Here is a 26,732-nt window from a genome sequence, read left to right as displayed (position 1 = left end):
AAATTTACAGGTGTACCCCTGAGGATTGTCAAGTGCTACTCCACAGAGTACCCTGCGAAATCTAGGTGATGTCTTTTTCAGGCAATCGAGGAAACTTTGCAAAGCTATTATATTCTAAACTATACTTTACAGTAAGTGGTATGGTTTAAGACTACAAAACTGCAAATCATACCCTGAGACAATCTGTGTGCAGCATTCAGAACAGTGCAGGCAGAAACCTGCTCTACCAGGAGAAGCTGTGCAATGATGCCAGCTCAAGTAGAGCACCTGATATAAGAGTGCCTGCAGCATGGGCTGTGCAACCAGTGATAGTGATTAGATAGGGGTAATACCCCCTTCTTCTCCCTGGTAAACACATAAAAAATAAAATTTCCTCTTTCTGCCTTTCTCTTTTAAGTAATCAAAAGGAGGCTGTAAACCTATAGAAAAAAACCTTGAAAAAAGCCATCCGTTTTGGGCTGGATTCTCCAGCAGCTGGAAATAGCTAGCATAAATGGATTTAAGGGAACTGAGCCAACTGAGGATCCAGTCCAAAGCAAAGGCTATACATTTCCATTCATTTTAATAAATGCATCTATTTTGTTTGCAGCTACTGCTTTCACTTCATTTAACAGTTTTTTAGATTTCACCTTCATTACTGCATGATGTTTACACACAATCACGGTGTACTCATCACTGTTTACTGGTGCCAGTAACCTTGGCACACAGCTTCAAATATTACAATGTTTAAAACTCAATTAAACTAACAGGCACAGGAAAATAATTTGCATGTAGTTGCTGCATCGCAGAGAAAGCATTATTTTATTAATTCTTTGCTACTGTTTTTTCCTTATGTATTACTGAATGTATTTTTTTAAAGTATGTCAAGGTTACAAAAGCAAATATTTAAAACTCAGGAAAGCCTGGAACTCATGTTGCCTCAATAAGGCAACAACCTTGTCTTTGAATCTTTGAATGTGCTCAGGTTTTAGAGCTTTCCTGTGTCGACGTTAAGTATCAACAGTAGCAGGCACTCATCCCTCCCGTAAAACTGATTTTATTGTCTTCTGCCATGGAGCTAAAACAACTTTTCATCTTTCCACAATAGCAAGCCAGGGAAATTTAGATACTCAGTAAAATCCACTACTGCTTAGTATAGAGGAATAAACTCATGGCAGTAGAAAGCTGCTGTCTGATTTGCAGAAATACCTGTGAAGAGAAAGAAACAGCCTATCCCTCATAGTCCTATCTTCCAAGTATCTGCTCAAGTTACCCCCTTAATCCTATTCCCTGATTTTTTTTTACCTGATTATTCCTCTTGTGCTCTTCCAGTCTCTTTCCACAGGTTCCTACATCAAGAGTGAAGAAAAACTAAATTCCTTCTGCTACAAGGGGAGAAATTCTTTCCCTGCTCTTAGCTTCCATTTATTATAAGCTGGACCAAATGTAACCTCAATTAACTTTAGACATGACTTGGTAAATGTAATTAAAATTAATATGAATGCAAGAATGTCTTGTCACATTATTTCATTCTTAAAAAATAGTTGAGCTACATTAGTTGAAATATTCACCAAAAAGAAATTATCCTAGCAGACACCTAGAGAATTTGAGTCCAAAGATTTAACTTTTATATGCTTATGTGCAAAAACAGATTCTTATAACAGGAAATATGGGTGAGCAATCTCTATTGAGCTTTATTATTTCTGTAATGAAAACATAAGAGACTTTGTGATACTGCAGTTTCTTAAGTCTATAGGAAAACTTAGTTGGAAGGAAAACATAGAATTCACAACAAAAATTGCTTATACAAGGACAGATTCAGATCTCATACACTTCAGCTTACAGTGTTGAAATTCCTGTCTTATTAATGCACAATAGTCTAATGAGCTGGAAAGATCCTGCTTCTGAAGTTCCAGTTAGGAAAGAGTGCATCTGAAACCCTCCACCCCCCAGATCTGTGGTGCTGCACAACTCCCAGGATCATCATCTTCTTCCCTGTAAGCACACATAGGAAGCTCATCTCCTGAGCAAGAAGGCAGTAGTTTCACAGAACAGTTGGGCTCAAGAGCGAAGGAAAAACTGCATGTGGGAGACTGGAGGCATATGAAAAACAACATAATTTTAAAAACCCAGAAATTTTGCCAAATTCTGAGATAGTTCCTATAAATGAGTTCAGAACAAAATGCATAATGATACATTATGAAATAAAGATGTCACTGGCATTTATATGGGTTGTTCAATACAAAATCACCTCTTGCATTCTCCACCTAAATACAGTCATTCCCAGAAATTCTGGATTAGACCTAAGCACCCATATGCATTCTTCCTTTTGCAGAAACAAAAGAATGCTGAAGATTTGTCCCATAAGATAATAAAATATTGAACAACATATTAGAATTGCAGGCATGACTGTATGTTTCACATTCTTCCTTTTGTACCTATGTTTTTAATCTTCCTTCACATATTTTTTGTGCTGGGAACTATAATGAAAAATTCTAATGTCTGGTTCTGTCACCTAAGTAAAATGGTACAGAAGCTTTAAAAGAGTTGGCAGATGTATCACTAGACCTCTCTGGAAATTCAACCACTGAAGTTGGAAGATATGAGCTGTGGGGAACAAAATGACTGAAAAAAGAAAGAACAAATTGACTCTGAATTTAAAGTTTTCTTTCTCCCCTGCAAAGGAAAAAGAAAAAAGAAATAGAAGATTTGGAGGACTTCTAGCTTTAGGCTGGCAGTGCCAGCTTAATGGATTCTTTTGGTGTTCATCTATGTCAGCAGAGGAGGAAAAGTAGTAATTCAGGTACCTAAAGCTGTGCAAGTGCTGCTGCTCAACAGATTGAGCCAAAGTCATTTGCTGTGCAGCCATTGTTGAAACCCAGGTCGGCTGGAGATATCAAGTGCTACAAGGTAACAACAAGGTAACAACAACTTCTGTTAATGTTTTATGTTTCTGATGTACTGGAAACCGGTTCGACAAACAACAGGATTGGTGTGGACAAAGGAAGGATGACTTCTGAAGTAAGCAGAGGGCTGATGGGGCAGCAAAGGTGCTTGCATCACTCCCAATTTGCAGGGAGCACCTTCCATTCTCCTTTGTCCCCTCCCAGTCATCCGTGTAGTAATCTGCTGCATCACCAAAATAATGATGTCAGAAGAGGACACCAGCTCTGAGGAGCTGGTGCAGGTGGCATCCAGCACACAGCAGTGGGTAGGACCATGGTGTAAGTGTATGGCAGAGAAGGTCTGGTGGTGGTTGAAGTGCCTTGCCAATGTCTCTGCCAACGTGTACTGCACTGAGCCTCACCCTGAGGGACTGAGACCTGGCTCTGCAGGAGCACAGCTGGGACATTTCAGTGGAGCTGGGCAACAGGCCTCATACTTCAGCTTACAGAGCTGCTGGAAATATGGCCTGGCACAGAAAAGAAAATCTGCTGGGTTGTACGCTTAACTGGAGTATCTGAGACCGCCATTATTCCTGTCACTCAGAGAAGAGAGGTGGGAGCAGGGCAGGAGCAGATGGGCATGTTCTTCCATTACACATGCTTGGAGACTGGAGTCAGAGAGAGCAGACTCAAACTCAGATCAACAGCACCAAAAAGCTCTATTCTTTCTTATTTTCTGCGATTCCAGATGCTTAACTGGTGAGGGAAAAATATAAAGCACATCCTCAAACAAGCCTCCTCAGTTGGAATTTTGGAATTGTTTTGTTTCTCACCCATCTAACCCCAATATCCTTCCAAACTGCATCCTCTTGAAATATTGGACATCTAAACTGTCATCTGGGAAAAAATTAAAGACATCTCACAATGTAATCAAAAACACACTGAATAACTTTTTCATAAGATAAATTATAAGCCAAAAGGTCTTTTTCAAGATAACACAATTTCCCCACAAGATAAAAGAATTTATTTCTTAGAGACTTGCAAGAAAGGACTAGAGAAATGTAGCTTTCAGTAATGAGCATTGCTTCTTATTACTGCAAAAATTTCTGGCAATGTGTCACATATTTAATTTCCAAACAAGAACTGGCAAATGACCAGAATTTAGCAAGCGTCATTATAAGTGAAAGGTTGCCTCTCACTAGTATTTCCACTGTCAACATGAAAACAAGATCTGTAAGAATGACTACGGAGTTAAATGCCCAACTTGTACTTTCAGGTCAGAAAGATTTCAGACTTCTTAAGATACTGCAGACATTATTCAATCTAAAAACCTGAAAAGATTTTGTTAGAAAAATCCCCTGCAGAAGCATGGAATTTTGTCTTGGGAGAAAGATATTGATTGTAAAATATGTTCAGAAGAAAGGTCCAAGCAAGTTACAAAATAATCATTTGATAACATTCTTCCAAAATTAATTTGCTGTAGAACTACTGACACTCATTCTCAATCCTCACCTTGCTCCATTTCCAGTATTTACATTTATGACTTTCTTAGTAATTAAAAAATGAACAAAATCAGAGAAAACAGAAATTTTTCCATGTCAGTGCCATTTATACAGGAAGTAAAAACAAGCTACTACTGAAATGTTCACTAAAAAGAGGCCATTTCACTCAAAGATAAGGGTGGGGTGATAGCACCTGTGTACAAATTTGCAACCTGCATAAAAAGTGGTGATTTAAGCAAGGTCAGTTTAAAAAGGAGTCCCTACAGACCTGAGGCCCGTATGACTAAAGCTTTAAAGATTTCTTTCTGGTTCACATTCAGCTTTTCTAGAAATGAACCTGAAGCAACCAGCGCCATCCAAAGCTTTTCAAATATTGACATTCAAATGATCATACAGTCGCAGACCTTTCACACAACAGGAATAGTTAATTAAAGTGTAGTGGTAATTAACCAACATGGATAGCTGGGACAAGGATCCTTTTAGGAAGAATTTCTGCTATTTTCATCCCTCCTCCTTGTAGCACTGATTCATTACAAGCAACACAATTGTCACACGCAAATTAGCTGCACAGATAAGATGGCAATTGAAAAAATTACCTCTGATGTCACACTTGGCCCACTTAATTACTAATGCTGTGGACCCAACTCTGTCTACCTATTTAGTCATAACAATTCAATAATATAATTATTAATACTTACCTAAATTACATCTTAATGTCTTGAATGTATATTGTGAAGATAATTTCACTTCATTTGAGTAATGAAAATTCCAGAGAGTCTTTATTGTACCATTATTCAGATTACTTGCTATAAATGCTGCTTAGCTTGGATGCTAAATTTCTCAAAGGACCCACTTTAAAAAATCAATATTACTGTGAGCTAATTAACAGACTTCTAAAGTCTCAGAAAAATATTCCTTTCTCCAGTAAGTGTGTAAGGCTGTGGAGTGCTGAAAGGGGCAAAGATAATATTTTCAGACCTACAAAAAATGTTGAAAACCTACTCTGCATGTAACATGGAGTTTTAACCAGCTAGCACTGTGGTATTGCAATAAATAAGGAGGTGATAATCAAATAAGAAATTAACTTTTGTAATAAAATTTGGTGCTAATTGCTGCCAGCCAACATGCCTTCACTAAGAGCAAACAAATTTGGTGGCCTTCTGCAATGGGGTTACAGCACTGGTGGATAAGGGAGGGACAACTGATGTTCTCCACTTGGATTGTGCAAAGCATTTGACACTGTCCCATACAACAGTGGGGACAGTGTCTCTAAGCTGAGGAGGTACAGACTTGACAGATGTGCCTCTCAGTGGGCCTCTCAGTGGGTAAAGAATTGGCTGGATGGCTGCATTCAGAGTTGCGGTCAATGGCTCGGCGTCCAAGTGGAGAGCAGGGACAAGCAGTGTCCTCAGGGATTGGTGCGGGGATGGCGCTGTTTAAGAACTTTTTCAGCACCATGGACAGCAGGATTGAGCGCGCCCTGGCAAGTTTGTCACCAATGCAGCTGACACCGAGGACAGGGATGCCATCCAGAGGGACCTTGACAGGCTTGGGACATGGGCTTGTGTGAACTTCATGAAGTTCAACAAGGCCAAGGGCAAGGCCCTGAACGTGGGTCAGGGAAGTCCCAAGCACAAATACAGGTTGGGCAGAGAATGGATTGAGAGCAGCCCTGAGGAGAAGAGTTTGGTTGACATGACTGGGCAATGTGCACTCACAGCCCATGAAGCCTACGATTTTCTAGGTCGAATCAAAAGAATTGTGGCCATCAGGTCAAGTGAGGTGATTCTGCCCTTCTACTCCACTGTTGTGAGATCCCACCGAGTGAGCTGCATCCAGCTCTGAAGCCCTCACCAAAGAATGACTTGAACCTATAGTCCGGAGGAAGGTCATGAATATGATCTCAGGGCTGGAATATCTCTTCTATTAAACTAGGCTAAAAGAGATGGGGTTGTTCAGCCTGGAGAAGAACAATGTGATTTTTAAGGTCTCTCCCAACTCAACCTATTTTGTAATTCTGTAATTCTATGAAATATAAAAACTCAGTTCACCTCTCAGAGTGTCCTATACATGTATTTCCTTCCCCATATTTTTATCAACCATAGTCATATGTTTTAAAATGTCAGCCACCCAAATCACCCCAGAGAGCACAAAATGCAGAGTCAAAGATACGAAAATTCCAGGGCAACCTCCACACCTTAAAAATAGGTTATTGCCAGAAGCGGCCTGTCAAATAGCAGCAAGGAAAACATTCCCAACAAAATATGTAAGTTTTCACATACTTACACCCCAAAGTTATGACTGAAATCTTCAAGCACTCGTTCACCTCCTGCCTTCAACTGAACCCTGCTCACACTGGTGCCTTTGCCTGTGGGCTGCCTGGTGTTCAAGCTCCCAGTTCAGAGCAGACAAAGCAGATAGGAAACCCCATCAATCCTTTGTGGGAGTCTAAAAGTAGGCCCTCCTCTGAAATGTCATCAGGGCTTGATCTAGTAGGAAGTCTCAGAGCGTGCCCAAGGCAGAAACAGGAGCACCACATGAACTGCTGCTCTTTCTTAAAATGTGTCAAAAGGAGGAAGAATGGCTTTAGCTTTCTTTCTAATAGAACAGCCCGCCTGTTACCTATTTGTGCAGAAGGTAGGAGATCAGATTTACCTGTATTTCTCATACTCAAATTTCCTAAAAACAGAGGAAACTATGCAACAACTATCAGGAAAGGGAACTCTGGGGTTGAGAAGGAATTGCTCATTGGTCTTGTTGAAACTAAGTTGCTGTGAGGTTTAGTCAGTAAGTCAGAAAGAATATCTTCCTTTAGACCAGTGACAGCTGCCTGTGGTAAATCAATCTTCTTGCGCTGTTTCTAGAAATATTTCTGGTTTATATCTAGTGACTGCTAAAAAAAAACAAAAGGCAGAAAAAAAGCTAAAAATTCATGACTTTCATCCAAGTATCCTAACTTCTAAGCTACAGAGATGCTTGTATTTCAGTTTGAAAGAACAATGAAGCAGTTGTCCTTATCCAAAGGGTTGATTCACATGTCAAGATCCAGGGAGCAGGACAGGAATTCCAGCTTTCAAACAGCATCTAATGCAGGGATTCAAGTGGAAGCAAAACTTCCAGATACAACTCCTGCTTTGAAGCATCTCACTGGCTTCCTCTGCTTAGCATTGCACACCCTTTTTCTCCTTGCCTTTCTCCTCCTGTTAAGTTAAGCAGGGTCTTGTTGCCTTTTCAGTAGTAGACATCCTACTCTCAGGAACAGGAACTCTTCAGTCAAACATCATGATGCTCACAAATTGCTGCAACTCACTGTGAGTTTGTCATGGTCTTGGATGCCTGACTTGGCTGTTTTTTCAGTGCACTGTGTACTGTGAAATGGAGGCACCTCCAAACTGTCAGGTGCCCAAATCATTTTCAGGACCTAGCTGCTAGTAACTGGAGGTTGTTAGGTTGACTGAAACTGCTGGTTTGTTTAATATTACTAAATATAATAAAATATGAAGCAGCTCCCAAGAATGACAAATGCCAGAAAATGAATAGTGTTTTCTACACACCAGTGATTTGCTATGTTTAAATGTATTTCACAGTCCATCATGCTGCTTTTGATATGCAGCTGTGCAGTAAGGTTAAAAGGTAAGAGACATTGTGAGATAATAAGAAACTGGAATATGCTACCTTTTTCTAGTTAAAAATTAGTGTATTTCATTTGACTGTCAAATATAGTTATTAGATTGAGAATCATTTTAACATATTCTTACAGATTTTGTTTGCTAAGGCAAGCACAAAGGATAGCAGGATAGAATAAGGTTTTCTCATCTCCCACTGCACACAGATACCTTTTGCACATGATTTTTCTAATACAAACCTCTGTGATTTATTTCCACAGTATGTACAGAGGTATTACTAGCCAAATCCCTGAGGCCCAAGAGGTAAGCAGAGATGGTCTCCATTTTCTTCAAACCCCTTCTAAAAATAAGGGAACATTTGATTAAGGGTTGACATTTTTCTTTTCTTCCTTTGCTTGTTCTTGTAATTCGTTTCACATGGGAAGTGGGCTGTGTTTTTCTTATCCCTTCCAACTCAGCAGCCAGGAGGCTGGCTTTGTGGGCCCACTCCCGTCGCCACGGCAACCAGCGGATCGCTGCGGCGCCATCCCAGGCGCCCCGTGCCCCTACACAGGGCTGTTGTTCTCCCGCACCCCGTGGGGAGAGGCAGGCCAGCGCTCCCACCAAGGAGGACGGATTGTCGTTCCACTGGTCATCCTGGGCATCACGCATGGACTGCTGCATCACCGCAGGATGTGCCTCACTTCCCATGCAGCGGCTTCGGCAATGACTGCTTTGCTCCATGAAGCCTGTGTTCAGCACCAAGCAGACCCTGCTCCTCAGAAACACTGCAGACAATCTGAACTGGTCCTGCAGTTCAGAAGCATCAGTATGACCACACTAGGTGACATCAAAGGTCTCCCTAACTCATTGGTTCAGTGTTTCTGCTGTTGGCCAAAACTGCCCAGAAAAAGAAAATATATCAATAATTTACCTTACCTTATCCATATTTTTTCCACTCTCATCTTTGGGCTAATTTAAAGTTAAGCACATGGGCATTTAGCTACACCAGAGACTGAGTGATATAGATACATCTATATATACCCAGCAGAAGGAAGACCTGATTTTCCTAAATAAAAGTCTACCATAAATTTGAAGGGATACATGAGATCCAGCAGCTCTTTATCATTTTGAGGAAACTGATTTACCATGCCTTTTCTAGACTGCAGCAAAACATGCCTGCACTGCAAAGCTCTTTTTCTTTATTTCTTAATGTGTTGCAGAGATAACAGAAACACGGCCTTTCTTTCTTACAAATTAACTTTTGGAAGATATATTCCACAAGAATAGAAGTAAAAGCTCACCCTTCCAATCTGTGTTATGATGGCAGATCCAAACTTGTAGAGATCATGGCAGAAAGGATATTTCAGAATCAACCCCCCACACTTGGCACTGGTGAGGCCACACCTCAAATCCTGTGTCCAGTTCTGGGCCCTTCACTATGGGAAAGACACAGAGGTGCTGGAGGCAGTCCAGAGAAGGGCAGTGGAGCTGGGAAAGGGAGCACCAGTCTGATGAAGAGCAGCTGAGGGAGCTGGGGGTGTTCAGCCTGGACAAAAAGTTGCTCCAGGGAGACATTATTGCTCTCTACAACCACCTGAAAGGAGGCTGCAGCCAGGTGGGAGTCAGTCTCTTCTGTGTTACAAGCAATGGGACAAGAGGAAACGGTCTCAACTTGCACCAGGGGAGGTTTAGATTGTATATGAAGAAAAAAATCCTTTATTGGAAGGGTTGTCAAGAACAGAGTGCCAAGGGAGTGGCTGAGTCACAATCCCTGGAGGTATTTAGAAGACACATGGATGTGGCACTTAAGAACATCATTTAGCAGTGGACTTGGAAGTGTTGGGGTAATGCTTGTGCCTGATGATTTTAAGAGTTTTTTCCAAACTAAATGATTCTAACAGAGTCATAATCACAGATTGGTTTGGGTCAGAAGGAATCTTCAAACCTCATCTAGTTCCTGTCATGGGCAGGACAACTCTCATGTTGTTCAAAATGCCTTTCAACTTGATGAACGAGCCCAAAGAATGAGAGAAACACATTCCATGTATGCTAATCTTATCTAAACGGAAAAGGCTCCATTTTGGAAAACAACTGGGTAGCCACTGATATGTAAGAAGTGCACTCTGGAGTGATTCACTACATTTCTTTGTATTTCCTTTTCAATTCTGGACTACATATTGCTAATATTACACAGTATCATGTCATGTAGCATGGTCTAGCTACATCATGGCTAATGCAGCAACTATTACTGCATCTGTATCACCCAGAACCTATTAAAAAAACAGTCGCTACCACTTTGAAGCTGTTGAGTGGATCTCATATGAAATAATAAATACCACAGGCTTCAACATAGCTTGCCCACAAATTTCAAGTATCTTGCCATTGAACAATAACATTCATAATTCCAAAACCTAAAAATAAACAAGCACTTCCAAAAAATAAACAAATGCAAAATCAGATTTTTGGTTGTGTAAGCCAGATAGCAAGTTGCCTATTTTCTGTCCGTTTTTTCCTTCATGTCTGCTTATTTTTTCCTGTGCAACTTATTCCCAGCCCACATATTTTAAGAAACAGTTCTAATATTGTGACCTTTCTTTCTGTACACATTCTCTGCTTTATTTACACCTTTTCACCCTTTTGCAAGTGTTCTTGTATTGTTTATCTCAGATGCAACACAAAAGCAGTAATTAGACTACAATAGTTCTGTGTTTTCTACTGATACCTGAGTAGTTAGATGCTACAAATACTCACACAAGATGTCATTTTTACACCAGCCCATAAATTAGTTGCATATCTAATGGCAGACATAATCTCTTATTAACAGTGAATATAAGGAAAAAAAAATCCACTCACCTAAAGAAGTTTGTTCAAAGAAACGAGCTATGTAACTTGCATTCAGCCGAAGCAAGTACTGGCAGTGAAACCTAAAGCCACATATTGGTTTCATACACATTGTCCTAGCACCTTGATATAGCTCTCTGAACTCTCCTGACTAGCAAACAGTATTTGTCTTCAAGAGTCTTTTCTACAAAGGTAAGCTGCTTCTGCTTTTTGACCAAGGGGCTGATTATACTTCTCACAACATAGTGCATTTTCCTAAAAATCTGAATAAATGTGTTCAAAATTAATGGGGGGATAGTTTGATATACTCTTAGAATAATGTTAACTGTACACAGGCTAATTCAGCTGCAAAACACTATTGAAGGATTCTGAAACATTGCTACACAACTGATTTTTAAGGTGTTGGGATACCTACTGTCAAAGTCCATTAATCTGGAACTCTAGTGCCTCATTCTTTCAGTCACAAGGAAACCTTCATGCAAGAGTCCACCTCTTCTGGCACCCCTCTTCCTGATGTTGTTGTGATGAGTGTTTCCACCAATCCCTTTCTATACAAGGACACCGCATTTGAAAAATAACTAGGGATTCTTTGGGGCCTCCTCCTGTCCTAACTCAAGACAAGTGGTTTACTGACACTTTACGCTTTGCTCCATGAACTGGATTTTTCTAATTTAATTTTTCTTTGCAGTAAAAAAACTGCTCCTAATAATTTGGCTAGCACTTGTGAGTTTCCCTTGTCTCTCACACCTTGTGGTATTTGGTGCAAACAGACCAGTGCTATCAACAAATTGCGCAATACAACAGTGTGCTCCTGATCCAGTGAGAGAAGATTGTGGGACACTGTGACTTCACCTGATATAATTTCTAGATTTCAGTACACCTTCCTAAAAGGAACAGTCACTTCAATGAATAAAACAGACAAAACAGGAGTTACTAATCCCCACTACACATGATAGGAATGTCATGAAGCTACAAAATACCAGACTGCACATTGTTCAACATTGGCTAACTACCCTTCGCCCCAGGTTACATATCCCACATGGCATCAAACACACACTATAATTATATTTCTGAATAATCCAAGAATTCAGTACAAGAGGATGGATTGTACTTGGAAAATAAGGCAGCTGATATTTCTTCTTTTAGCCTTTATCATTCTCTGTGTGGGTCCATGTCTTATATATAGCTTCCCATTGAAGACCTCACCAGTAAGAATGACTCACTTTCTTCAGACTTTTTTTAGACATTCATTGAATTAATATTAGACAGCTCCAAAAAATGATTTAATGTATTTTATAAGACTCCATCAAAGCAAGGTGGCAATTTAATAACCATTATACAGATAAAGAATTAAAGTAGAAAAAATTAGGGCTAGAATTTAAAAAAAAAATTACAATATATTTATTATCAATGCATAAATGCAGATTGCTTTCTTCCATTTCAGTAAGTATTTAGTATCTACCTACATATTTATTCAAGGGACAACTGCAGTTATATTCAGTTTTAGCTGTGAGCACTCATACTTCAGCAAATCAAAATCTGCTCCTCTCCTTTGCCATGTACGTTAAAGAATTTTGAGTGCAACAGTTCGATCAGACAAGTTTGTCACAATTTGTAGCTAGCTGTCCGGGTAAATAAGAAGCCTGAGATACCTGGAAAATGGAAAAATCTCAATAACATGGAACTACAAAGCATGCTGGAAAGCATGGCCAACTTTCTGCAAGAACTCATCCTAAGCCCAGACAAGGAATTTTTCACTCAGCATCAACTCTGTTGGGTTTGAGGTGCGAGTGACAAGAACATCACTGTGAAAACCATCCAGTTAAACATCCCACTGCTTTTCAAATCAAGTAAAAATGTTTTAGATCAGTAAAAGAATGTGGATGTGAAGCAGACATCTTCTGTCCCCCATCTTTGTTTTCAGTTATTTAATCTCCTTTTTTCCTCTTCCCATCTTCTCTTACTCCCTTGGACCCTCCGTCCTTTGATTTACAGACCAAAGAAAAGAAATATGGTAATTTCTACTTAGGAAAGAGGAAATGGAGAAAAGGAGGACATAGGCTACACAAGAAGAGTCCAGCATGCAGGAATGATGAGAAGAAAGAGATCTCAGAAACCAAAAGAATTTTGGGGGAAGGGGTCAGATGTAGAGAACCTCAGAAATAAACAGAAAGGAAGAGTGGTAGCCAGCAGCTCCAGAGGAGACAAGAGGAATGTTAAGAAACTGTTCCTGACATGAGTTTGGTTTATGGAATAAAATTCATGACTTAAAGATTAAAGTAATGATAAATTACATTTAGAAAGCTCATATACAGAAAAAAAATGTTCCTGATTAATTAAAAAAAATATTGAATTAACTATTAAATACTTGTTTGATTCTTCAGGTAGTCTGGCTACCTCAGACTCCTTCCTGAGAAAGTGTTCTTCCCAACTAAAGCTACTTAGAAATCTGCATGACTTAAGTCAGACACCAGCAGATAATTATCCATAAGACAGCTCAAAATACACAGATATTTCTATCCCAGGATCCTCTCTTGATTTCCTATATGTAGGCCAGTAAAGTTATGCAATTTCCCTTCACCAGATAAGGGAATAGAGAGGCATTTTCTCCAAATACATAATTCAAATCAAAAGCTGACCTCAGAAAAGACCCTTAGATATATTGTCCTATGGATTATCCATGGATCAGGCTGCTTCTGCATGTCCTAGCAAGTTTTTTCTTTATTCTCTTTTCCCCTGAGTCTCCATTTCTTATTTTTGAAGAACGAGGGAATCAGAATGCTTTTTAAACAAACATATATTTGAAGTAGAGTTAGGAGATAGAGGGAAATCAACCATACAAGCAGTGAGAGCAGAATTTTCTGACAAAAAGCTCGGTATTACTGAGAGTCATAGATTTGTTGGTATGTTAGTTCTTTGGTATAATATTCCACTCCACTGCTACATAAAGTTATTTTTCTGAGCAGAAAGCGAAGATCTACTATTTCTATAGGCAATAAAAAAAAGTACTTAAAAATCAGAATGTCAGGAAATAAAAAGCTCATGGACAGAACAGACACACTTCCAAATTCCAAGGGAGATGGAAAACAAAATAAAATAACTTGCATTGTCAATTTGTAATTCCTTTCTGGCAACAAGAGGGATGCCTAGGGAGTTCAGAGAAGCTAACAGGGCTATAATATTCATACTATATTTAAAAATGGATCAAGGCTAAAAACCAACTCAGTTGTGCAATCTTTTATCCTAATGCAGCATAGCAGCTAAGAACTGCTATTTCTTTTTAAACGCCATCTTAACTTACTTCAAAAAGTGGCGTTCCTATGTGATTAAAGGGGAGCTGTTTGGAGAGAACAAACCTCAAAAAGTGAAAAAGATGGGAAATAGTTCTGAATAGTTCTGAAGAACAGAAGTTATCAATCATTTCAGAGATTGAAGAGCTGTAACCAGCTGTAACAAATAACATACTTTTTCTTGGCGTAAGCTGTAAGATATCAGTGAATAAACTTCAGTTTTTTCCCTTTCTTTGTGACTGCAAAGGGGGATAGTGCACAGAGGGGCCACTCTTTGCTAATTTTTGGCTGCTAAGTAGGCATTCAGAGAAAATACCATTTCAGATTTATACTGGTAGATCATTTGGTAGGTATTTATCCAGTGTATTTTTATTCATGGTATTTTAGTTTTTAATGTTTATTCACTTCTATTTCCAGTAACCTAAGCCCCCCACTTCTGTAACCTGGACAAATACTTTGGCTTTTATATGTCAAAACTTCCATCTGGGTATAGACTTTGGACCAAAAAATATTCAAATAATTATTATCTAATCAAAGACTTTCAACAGAAATCTAGGTTAGGTATGGTACATTTTGCAAATTTAACCCATTGATGTTCCCATGAACAATATTATTAAAGCATTCAATTTCCAATAATTTAATAAATTACTGCATAAGATAAGAGTAATAAACGTCTGAAATATGAGGTTTCAGTTAAGTCAAGGGTTGCATTTGCAACAAGTGCATGTGCCTTCAGTTTCATCAGTACTAGCCACTCCAAAGTAAATACAGTGTATTGCTGAATGGAGATTTTTATCCCACACGCACAATAATCAAGGTTTAATGGAAAAGATACAGAATAGAACATGTTCCATAGTGAATAAAATGCTTGAAGTGTTTAATGCAGAGTTTCAAAGACTACAGAAGTACATTATTTGGGGATTAAAGTAGCATTTGTATTTCTTGTTTTGCTGAAAATATATTTCAATCTGGATTGGGTTAAGAACAAGACCAGAGAACAGGTGTGAATTTCATGTGTGACCTTGTTCATTGTACTTACAATGAACAAAAGCTTTCAGTTAATTCAACCAATTATGCATATGTGGCATAAAATCATAGTTTAGACACAGCAGCTTGCTTTGTCTACACTGGGCCTTTACCTTACTTTCAGCAGATTTAAGAATCTATATTTTCTCCCATGTAAAGTCAAGAACATCAAACTTTTTTATAACTGAGCTTGTGCTTTGACCCATGTGAAGCACAGGCAAAGTTTTTGGAGGTGACTTCTGATGCACAGTTCTCAGCTTCTGAAAAAATTGTGACAAAAGTGTTTCTAACTGCATATACTTATTTTCAATTGTCTAAAGTTATAACCTGAAGTACTATAATTTTCTGTTTTCTAACTCTTTATAACTCAGTTTTTAAAATGCAAATGCATGCTCAGATATATAAGTATTTTTTTTCTATTATTCCAGATTAACAACACTATGCAAATGTACATCACTTCTGAATGAGAAAAAAAGGCAGTTTAGGGGGTCTCATTGTTTTAAATGACTACTGGGCTAAGGTCATAAAATTCAAGCAACATAGTATTAGAAAAATAACAATAGGTTTTATTTTAACTGATAGTTCTTTGAAGTATGTTCCTATGCATACTCAAATCTCAGTACACTTAATGAGAAAGGAATTTTGAGGGGAAAAATTCGTAAATAAACCTGTGATGGAAGACTCTGTCATAAGGCTTGTGAATGGGAGGGGTGAACTGAGGTCACCTAGGTACTGAAACTCTCCAGTTCTTTATTCCTAAGCATGTGGAATATTTCACTGTAATGAATTACCTTTTTGTGTAATATGTGTATGCACAAACATGAGTGTGTGTGTGTGTATGTGAATAGACAGAAAGGACAGCATGGTGATAAAGGGTACATGGGTGTCATGCCAAGGTTAAAACAGATGCTGGGGTGTTGATACCATAAACAAGGTAAAACATTCACCAATATGTGGGAAAACAAAAGATTTTGTTTTTAAATTTACTGAAGGACAGTAAATTTAGATATCCAGGAAATTTAGAAGCAGTTAGGCAAACTGCACCAGGAATGGCTTGCTTGCATGGCAATTCTGTTACAACACTCTAAAACAGCTTTTAAAAGGTAGCTGTAGCTTTACTTGCAAAATAAAGATGTCTCCCTTGTAGAAATTTTAGTGGCTTCTGACAAAAAAATAATTTCTCATCAAAATGATGCAGGGCAGAATGTGTTGTACAGTACATCTGTTTCTTTACTGGTTCCTTTAAATAGTTCAGCTCCCAACTGCTGAGTTACTTCATTTAGCTTTATTCTCTTCCCATTACATCCCATTGCAGCATTCTGTACACTTCCCCATTTTCCCTTCACCAGAGTCAGTGCTAATGACAGTAATTTTCTATTGCCAGTAACACCATCATACATTTCCCCCTTGATTTAGGCAAAGGTTGTATGGTGAATGGCTGAAGAGAAACAGCCCAGGAGGTTGGAGATCTATCCTGAGGATGAATCCTGTAATCTGACATACATATTAGTACTACATCTATATTTTATTTGTCCTCTAATAATTTATTCATTCTCCAGAAGTTCTCAAAAATGATTGCTAAATGATCGGGTATTTTCCCTTCAGTTTCTTAGAACTCTTGATCAAATATCACCTAACCTAGGTGATTCAGATATTCGAATTAACCAAGTACTCTTTTGTCTGTTTGCAATATGATTATTTTCACTCTTTCTCTTCCTCCAACTTCTCAGTGGTTTTCATTAACACTGTACTTGATCAACTATATTTTGTTCTTATTGCAAAACTAAAATGAATTTTATCTAATTCCAGCAGTGGTTGTAGATTTTTAAGTAGACCTTTTAGTTTTAGCATATTGATAAAAATTTCTCTGAAGGCATTTTACTCACACAGTTAGTGACATTGTATTTTCTCTCTTATTTCTTTTTTCCTTTTTGTATTTTGATTATTTATCTGCTCTTTCACAATGCATTCTTTCTTTATCTTATATTGTTTCTATTTTTTGATCAGCATTAATACTTGTTCATGTAACTCCCTGAGCTTTTCTCACCTCATCCTCTTCCTTCAAAAAGGATAACATGCCCAAGAACCATGCTTATTTCCAGCTATCTCTTTGTAGTCATTAATCTTTCTCTGAAAACTCCTTCAGAGTCCCACCATGCCATTATCTGTAATCAAGCCACTCTGTACTGCTCTGTCCTTTAACTTAGTCAGGGAAGTCTGTCATTGTTTGAAATGTATCTACTGTTCCAGATTCCATTTGATTGCTTCTTGTTGGACAGTGTTGTTCCAATCCAGTAATACACACAACCATATAACATGTTGCTTTGAGAATTTCTTTCATTCTATTTTTTTTAAAATTGAATTTTATTAAAAAGTACTCCCGTATGAAATAACCATGAATAAGCTGTAACTTATTACATACAGGACATTAGTTTTAAAACTGTAAATAGAACAAAAAACTGATTGTCCTGTGAATCTTCAGCCTTCTTCCCTGAAGCATAAAACCTCTTAGATTTTTTTGTCTTCTTAAACTTTAAATTTTCTGTTACTTTAAAGAATGTTTATATCCTGTCAAGTTTTCCCTAACTTTCATCGATTATCAATAACATCATCATACACATCACTCTATACACAAACATTTCTAATTCTTGAAGATTTACCAATGTCCCTTTTGGTCAACATGATCAGCTGGAAGGTTTTGGCCTTACATAAATACATAGCAAGAACATTTTACTAGTATTACACCTGTTATTTTATGAGTTACTAAAAGATCATGCTTCATTCTGGTTATTAGAGTTTTCATCCACTTTATCAAACTAGCTTTCAGATTAAATACTTGTGGCTAGTTTATCGTAAAATTGCATTTAGGGTCAATAGCCAATTCCTCACAAATGTAGTCTCAAAATACAGCTCATCAGTGTTTGTACATCAAAATGAGACCACCCTCTGCACTAGGCAAGCTTTGAGGTTTGAGCTTAAACACACTGTTTAACATTTAACATATTGTTAGAACAGATGGGACTGATTCCAGTCCTCGTGTGTCGTATTCACAGAAATATACCCTGAAATGGTGTAACTGGTAATGGTGACTGTACATGGGATGGCTTTCAACAACTGGATTTGGCCCTTTGTTCCCAGGGAGGGTATGACTGAGCCCAATACACTGCTGTGCACCTTGGACAAACTCTTACTTCTAAGACTGAGCTTAGCAAAATAGCAAATACACACCAAGTGTCACTAACTTGAATGGCAGAGGTTGAGTGCAAAGGCATTCCACCCAAGATACTGGCACCTGGATTGTGTACCAGGAGTGCAGCCCAAAGTCCTGTCTCTCTGCCTGGTATGTACAGCCTTGTGTGGAACAACATTTAATTGAAGATGGCCAAATATTCCAAAGCAACCAGTGAAACCCTCATCTAAAGGTTCACTTAGCACAATGTAGCATACAGGCAGATGGGCTCATCCCTGATTATACCTTCAAGGTAAAATTGCTTAGACAGGTTTAGATGAAAACATACTCCCTCTGACTCTCAAGGGATCCACCATACCTAGGATGTCTTAATGAAGCCAACAGTCTGTTTGGAGGTGTGTTTCTTATGAATCAACCATTCAAGTGAAATACACAAAAACTTTGTCTCCCTGTTGAGCAATCGTTATTGCTAAAACTTTCATAAAGTCCTTTATCTAGTGCAGGATCAGTTTCCAGCTTGCAGTGCTGTGTTTTTTGCACACACACATTAAATATATAGATACAAAAACATGAAGCAGATTCCTCTAAACTCCCTTCCCACTGGGGAATGAGCACTCCATAGCTGCATGCACTCACACAGGATGATGCCAACTTGCCAGAGACCTCAAGAGAGAATGACAGTGCAGGCTATTATTTACACATGCAATACTGGGTAGTACATTAATAAGCCCTTCTGTCTCTTGACTAGCTTGAGGAATACCATGAAAGAAGCATTAACAGGAGCATGTGGAATGGGATTATTTGTTAGACTCACTGCTGTTGCAGGATGACAGGCACAATCTTCAACTCTGGCACCCACCTGAGCTCTAATTTTCAGTTTCTATAGTAAGAATTTCTACTAGGATGAAAAAGATCTTGAAGCCTCGGGGCTAGATGTTCTGAGGGAGGAGAAAAAGCTCTAATAAAAATAATTTGTTTTCAGTGAACTCTGTATGGATTCTAGCCCAAACTGAACCATCATAAATTTTGTGTCTACATTATAGCTTAAGGAGATCTAGTACGAAACCATCAATAGAGCTTAGACAGTGGTTCAGGTGATCAGATGACTCTACTTTAATTTATCCTCAAATAACTACCCTAATAGTTATTCAGCCACCCAGCTAAATTGCATTCTGTGCTCCATTGGCTTTAATGTCTGATTAGGTGCTTCACTTAGTCAACCACAGAAATGAATTTAGAGTTATCTGAGGTGCTGCAAATGTTCATTGCCTGGAATCTGATTGAAACTCCAGACAGGTATTGCTAGTAAAGTCCAAGCTTACACAGATGTCCCAGACATCTCAATTTCAATATGAGGGAAACTGAACTGAGTTCTAAACATCTACTGATGTGCAAATAGACATGCAATTGTCTATATCTGAATTTTAAATCTGCCTCATTCTCTCTGAGCTAAATGGAAAGGTGGCCTACTTGAGGACCTACAGGTTCAAAGGTTACTGGGGTGAAGGAGAGGAAGACTCAGAAGACACCAGAATGACAGGGTCATTTTACTCATGCCAAAAAAAAAACAAAACAATGCTACACTGATACTGAGAAGAGCTCCACATTTTTAATGTTAAGTTCTGTAGGTCTGCCATGAAACTAAAAAAAGTCCTGAGTATGACAGTGAGGCCTTGATAAGGGGACCAAAACATGTGGTTCCAGGAATATATTCTAAGATTTTATTAGATGTGTAGTAAACCACAGTTTATTCCAGCATCAGTGGTACACAGCTAAAAATATGGCTTGCTGTATATCACCAACTTATCAACAGCCAGTTTTAAGGTTGCCTTAAACAGTTCTTAATTTCTGGGTAAAATACACACAGACAATGTCCTCTAAATCTTCTTAGGGTCCAGATGATGCACAAGTATCCCAATGAGTCCCAGCAATAGCCATTACAGGCCTGGAGAGCTGACAGCCTGGCTGCTGCAGGGGTTGACTTGCTTTTTAGGAGTTGGTTTCTGCAAGTCACGAAGGTCATTGCAGACTAGAACCCTTGTCTAAAATTTGCCTCTTTTTCATCACCATGGTCAGTTTAAGAAAGGTGTTGGCAGACTCTTTTTTAGCCTTCATCTAATGCCTAAATAATCAAGCTCTGTCCTAGATATTTTTGGTGAAAAGATCTAGTGGTCTCCACAAATACAGGACTTGGAGCTAATGTACATAGAGATTTTCTTTTAGGTGCATCTCACTCTAAAGAAATAAAATTGCTTCTGTCCTCTGTACTTGATACAGAGTTTAAGATCCTCAAAAGAGATTAAAGGCAAGAAGAACTACTGTGTATTCCAGAAGAGCAACTCCCAGGAATGACACCTGAGAGAAGAGAGTCTTCAGATAAACTTCAGCTAATCAATCTCCAGAACTAGTGAAAAACTGAAAGAAAAGAAAAGAAAAGAAAAGAAAAGAAAAGAAAAGAAAAGAAAAGAAAAGAAAAGAAAAGAAAAGAAAAGAAAAGAAAAGAAAAGAAAAGAAAAGAAAAGAAAAGAAAAGAAAAGAAAGAAAAAGAAAGAAAGAAAGAAAGAAAGAAAGAAAGAAAGAAAGAAAGAAAGAAAGAAAGAAAGAAAGAAAGAAAGAAAGAAAGAAAGAAAGAAAGAGAAAGAAAGAAAAAGAAAGAAAGCGACAGAGAGGAAAGGAGAAAGAAAAGCCAAAACTTAACTCAAAACTACATCTAAAGCACTCAGCTAAGGGGAATTGAGAAGGTAGACCAGGTCTAGCAGTGAGAAACCTGGTAAATACTTTTGTAGATAAGTTCATAGGATGAATACAAATACAGAAAATAATTAGAAGGTAAAGAAATGCATATGCAAATAAGTGAAAACTCAAGACATCTATGTTCAGTTTCTAGACGTCACAAATTCTGTGTAATTTAAGATTCATTTCAGCTGTCAAAGCATCAGGATTCTACAGTTGTCTGAGGGGTTTGGTGATATCCCACCTGAACTTGACAATCATGAAGGGCCTGGTTGTCCCTGGTCCTCAGCAATATCTGTCAACCTTGCCTAGATCTCCTGGGCTCCCTATGGTATTTCAATGGTACTAGACACCCACATTTAAGCAACTGACTTGATCTGTTAAACATTATGTCAGCAGGCACTTTGAGAATTAGTGCCTTTTGTATCAAATGCATAAGAGTTTTAAATCCCACCCTGCAGTGACTCTGTGTCTCAGTTTCCCAACAGTGGAAAAGAGAGAATTTAAAAAAAAAAACCCAAACCATTTATGCAATACTTAGACCATCAGGCAATGCAAGCCACATAAGTACTCGGAGCGGTAGAGACGCATGTCTTTTAAAAGCAGCTATGAAAGCCTAGAGTGTAATGCAAATATTAACTGTTGATAGTGAAAAATATGTTAGAATGCCAAAGATATAATAAAATGCTCCATATTTTTCTGTTAACTCACTTTGAATGCTGGTCCCTGTTCCTGTCATAGTGTGTTTTATCATTATTTTAAAGAGACTTTTTTTCATCAAACTGCAATAATAAGCGATAAAACTTCAGAATAGTTTAAATTATTAGGACAACCTACAAATAGATAGTTCTTATATACAGCCCTTAATCAGAACTAGTCCCCACTGGGCAATGATTTGATTGAACTGCTTTTATCTCTGAATGCAGAATGGAGTGTTTGATGAAGTTTCACAGTTGTAGAAAACTGCATGAGAGCTTTTAGTGACCTCGCACATTTATATATTTACATCTGTTTCTCTGAAAGTCAACTTTTTTTTTTCTCAGCATACTAAGTGATGTAGGCCTGCAAGTCTGCATAAAATTATAGTTTGTCCCAGGCATATCCATTGCACCTATCCATTGAAAAGATGCATAAGTTTTTTTACTGTTTACATCTAACTCATACTCTGTTTTATGACTGATTTAATTATTTTCTTCACTTTGGAATTGGTTTACTTGTGAAGTGGCCTTCACATTAAGAAATTGCAGTATCATCTGCATCTTCAAATACAGAGTATCTGCACAAAGTCACTACAAATTTCTACATCTGAAGGACACTGCAGCCTATTAGACAACAAATTATCGAAGTTAATGATGATTGCGTATCCATACACATATGCAAGCACATGTGAACCAAGACTCAGGACTGAATCTGCCTGGGGCCTACTAAAAATTATGGAAGTGTCATTCCTGCACGACCCTAACAGTGGGTAGGAGCTGCACTTGCTATGTGCGCAAACATGCTGTAAGTAGAATTAAAGTATTTAATGAAAAAACACTAATTTTCTAAATACTATGTTTCTATGCATTTTTAAAATATATATTGATAAAGTACTGAAAAATATTTTACTGTAAAGTTAATAGGAATCCAGCTGTTTCTTCATATGAAGTTCACATACTTCAGGTAAGATAAACAAATCTTCGTAATTCTAACCACAGTCTAGTGAGTAACTTTCCTAATGCCCAAGGGAGTCTAAACACAAGGAGTTAATTTCCATGATCTAATGAATTATTAACCATGAAATATTTTTATCAGAAAATCACCTTTTTATTAAAATGCTAATTTAATTAATAGAATCTTGCTGTTGAGAATAGTATATATGGGATATATTTGTTCTCAGATGTACGTTATTCCATGGACATTAATTATAACATTGTGACATTCCCTTTTCTATTCTGAACAGCTAGTAAAACCTGTACTACTAAATCATACTTAATAGGAGTGTGATGGTTGTTGCTTAGGCAACAGAATGAATAAATGCAGGTCAGACTGTGCTTCCAGAAAAAACAAAAGCAGAAATATAGTACAGAATGAATAAGAAATATGTCTTAACTGATTTTTACTGCATTGAACTATTAGATTTCTTCAATGTAAAGCAGCTAATCTATCTGAAACATTTAAGTTAATAAGATTTTGAACTCTAGTTTAATATGTAAACCGCTGTAAAAAATGTAAAGCTGTTCTGTCATATTAAGGAAGAATTCAATTTACTAAGTTTGGAATAATCTGAATTTTTCTCTTAGCATAGTAGGTGTTTCTCCTCTCATTTCCCTATATAATTTCTAAGTTTAATTTTCCCTTTAATATTTTTGCTGGGATGAAAAAGAGCTTTTAAAACACTTGTTTAAATTTTTCAAGAGAGGCTTTTCTTACATAATGCTGATGTATTTAAAGGAGTGATATAAAAAGAAATCAGTGGTTTTTTTCCAATAAAATATAGAAAATATTTGATTTCTGGCACAGACAAAAACTGAAATATGCAAAAGCATGATGAATGGTGAAATCAATAAATTGGAAATTATAAAACTACTGCAATTATACATTTTTTAATTACAACACAATTTCACAGCTCTTTTATTGTAATTGGATTTATGAGTCTAATCTTCCATTCAAGGCATGCTACCTTAGCTAATATTAAGAGTAATTATGTATTTCATTTGTAATATATCAGAAAAGGTTTAAAATTACCAGAAAACACCGGCTAACAGAGAAGTATGCAAGCAAAACTTAATCTGCCTGATATGTTAGAAGTTTGACTTGCACATTGCATAACAAAATCTTCTATGTAATATGTATGCTTATATAAGTAGAGTAATAAGAGATGCAGGAAAGTCACATAAATTCCCTGAGACCATGGTTCAGGCCCCTCCAGAGCCGGGATACGACTGAAAAGCCCTCCAGGGCAGTTATTTGACTTCTCTGGTGCTCATAATTTACCTGTGGTAGGTGCACCCCTCTGCATTTGTTATGCCACCTACAGCCTGTGTGAACAGCTTCCTTTTGTAGCTTCTTTAAGACTAAATGATCAGCTACTTATGTAACTAATGCTACAACATATATAAGAATATGTAGTTACATTTTGGGAAACTGCAGCATGATACACATTTTTTTTTCTTCCCTATATTGCTGGGCAGACAGCATAGCTTTGTTTTAAAGAATATTTAAAGGTGCAGGTGACAATGATTTTTACTGATCTAAGCAAATGATCACATGGTAGCCATAAAAAACAGGAAGAAATGTCTACTCTATTATTATGTGGAAATGGCAGAGATATGTCTCCTAATTTTTTGATCAGTAGTCCAAAGGCATATAATAATGTCAGCTAAATAATGTAAAGAGGAGGGACACAACTCGTGTGATGATTTTACAGATATAATATTCATGCCCTTTCACTTCTGTTTCTTATACGGCAGATAGAAGTTATGAAAAGTTAGAATTGTTCCAAGATATACATGGATACTTAAAATATATTTTAAAGGCATTTTAAAATATTTTTAAAGACTTGATACTTTTTAAGAAATGTAGTCGGGATTTTTAGAAGAGGCTCAAGTAGGAGGAATACTGAAGCAGGTAGAGAAGTGATTACATAACAGCTTTACAAGTAAGCTTCTCTCTTTACTGTCAATATTCATTTCAATGGAAAGTTTGTGCATGACAGGTCTGTTACTTTACACCACATGGTGATATGGTAAATCCTGACCTAACTAAAATTTCATTTCTTTCAAACATTCCTGATAAATGCCTAGAGTTAAAACATTAAAATGGAACAATTAATAGGAATGCATTACTTTTTCTCTCAGGGCATAAGTTTCAACAAGTGAATCCCACAGCCTGATTATCTAAGATGCAAAAATATTTAACCAAGACATCCAGAATTACTTGCAGAGAGAGTGCATTTCATTAAACTATTTTCTATTATGAAAATACCTCTCAAGGCAAGAATGGCATTGCATGTTCTTTAATTATCATTTCAAGTTAATGATGAAATAAAAGTAACAATGTGATGCACTGCAGAAAGAGGTGTTTGCAGCTTTTTTATACTATGAAAATTCTGCAATGGATTAAAAGAACTGTGCCTTTTTCTTCTTTAATCGGAGGATTGAGGAGGGAGAGAAAGAACATTAATACTCAGTTTTTATTTTACCAAATTTCAGGCTAGACTCTTTTGTAATGTGTACAGTCTGAAAGGTTATAAAAAGGCAGTTTATATATTAATTCAGCTACAGATAGGAGAGTGAAACACTAGAGAGATCTTAGTGCAATGCAGAATAGCTCTAAGGTTTTACGAGCACATACGAGACAGACAAAAAAGGCAGCTACAGTGTATATACACAGCCAGGCACGGAAGATTTCTTACCATGAATTGCACATTGTCAAATCCATTAGCCAGCAAGTGGTTTTCATACTGAGGTAGCCCAATATTTTCCAACCATTGTCCCACTGTCTGGACAGGGCATCGGGGTCCTGTAGGAGGGTGAAGAGGGAGGCGTTTAAGCAACGAATAACCATCCACTGGATAATAGCGGTAGTCCTGGGCTGAGAGGTGGCATTGCCACATCGTGTTCCTGGAAAAGTTGGTATCAAACGAGCCCGCCAGCTTGACAGATTAATGTTTTCAGCAAACAGAAAAGTCAGAAGTAAAACATAGTTTTCAGGGCAGTATATAACGTAAGGTCTGATCGCAGCTCTACATTTCTTGGTTATTAATCTTTACTACAGACCAGTACGTCATACAGTAGAGGAAAAAAAAAAAAAAGGCATATCAAGCTGTCAGCTAAGCTGCTCTCCGTTATATGTGATTGTTGGAATACTCCACAATGAGCAATGCACTGCCAGCAGCAAGAATTCTTTTTATCAAGTACTCCTACACTCATCAGTATGCAGCTCCATGCTTCTTGCTCCCCCTCGCTCGCTCCCCTTCATTACCCAGCCTAGGCTACACCTCGCATTTTCAATAATAGCCATCAGATAAGGCAGATTTTTTTTTTTGTCTGCAAGCTGTAAGCCTGCTGCTGCTGCTTCCTCCTACACACCCATCCAAGCGTCAATCTTGAATGATGAGAGCAGTCAAAACAAATGCAGAAAATAGCAAGATTCAAAAGCAACCTAGAGCACTTAAATCTGAATAGAATCTTCATACCAGCTATGCTTTACATATCTATTTGTTGTAGATTTTTACATTTCACAAGACATTAAGAAACACAGTACTTAAAGCATAGCCCATGGCATGGTTTACTATGCCTTCCCCTTTCCCCTTTTAATGTAAAATAGGTAGGGGTCTGCATCTCTGCTTATATAATAGCAAAACCCTTTAATGAATCAATAATGAATATATTTCACAGCTTCTCTCTCGTGTAGTACAGCAAAAGACATAAAAGGCACAACAATTTTAGTCAAAGTAATTAGATTATCTGCATGATTTCTTCAACTGTAAAATTTAAGGCACAAGAAAACCTTCATGCTGACATATAATAATTCAAATTGAAAAGGTCACCATTTCAAATGAATAATTAAAAGAATAAAATTGTAAGTTTATATCCTTTCTTACAAAAATGTGAATGATAGCAAGTAGACATAAGATTTGCATGATTTCTAGAGAGGATTTAAATTTTATCAACTATAACTGGAAAAAAAAGATT

At 37.6% G+C, this 26,732-nt stretch overlaps 1 protein-coding gene across 10 annotated transcripts in view; it reads right to left on the bottom strand.

Annotated features, from left to right (window-relative positions):
• ANKS1B (ankyrin repeat and sterile alpha motif domain containing 1B) overlaps nucleotides 1-26,732 on the bottom strand; it is a 408,202-nt gene that overhangs the window by 164,039 nt on the left and 217,431 nt on the right. For 9 of the 10 annotated variants that reach the window (XM_058022133.1, XM_058022128.1, XM_058022125.1 and 6 more), the window contains one exon: nucleotides 25,451-25,557. In XM_058022133.1, coding sequence (XP_057878116.1) covers nucleotides 25,451-25,557 — 107 coding nt within the window. Of the gene's footprint in view, nucleotides 1-25,450; nucleotides 25,982-26,732 lie in introns of those variants that run through there. The other variant, XM_058022130.1, reaches the window with a different exon arrangement.

The sequence above is a fragment of the Melospiza georgiana genome, chromosome 4, assembly GCF_028018845.1.
Source record: "Melospiza georgiana isolate bMelGeo1 chromosome 4, bMelGeo1.pri, whole genome shotgun sequence".
Classification (NCBI taxonomy): domain Eukaryota; kingdom Metazoa; phylum Chordata; class Aves; order Passeriformes; family Passerellidae; genus Melospiza; species Melospiza georgiana.
This window is presented reverse-complemented; position numbering and strand designations above follow the sequence as displayed.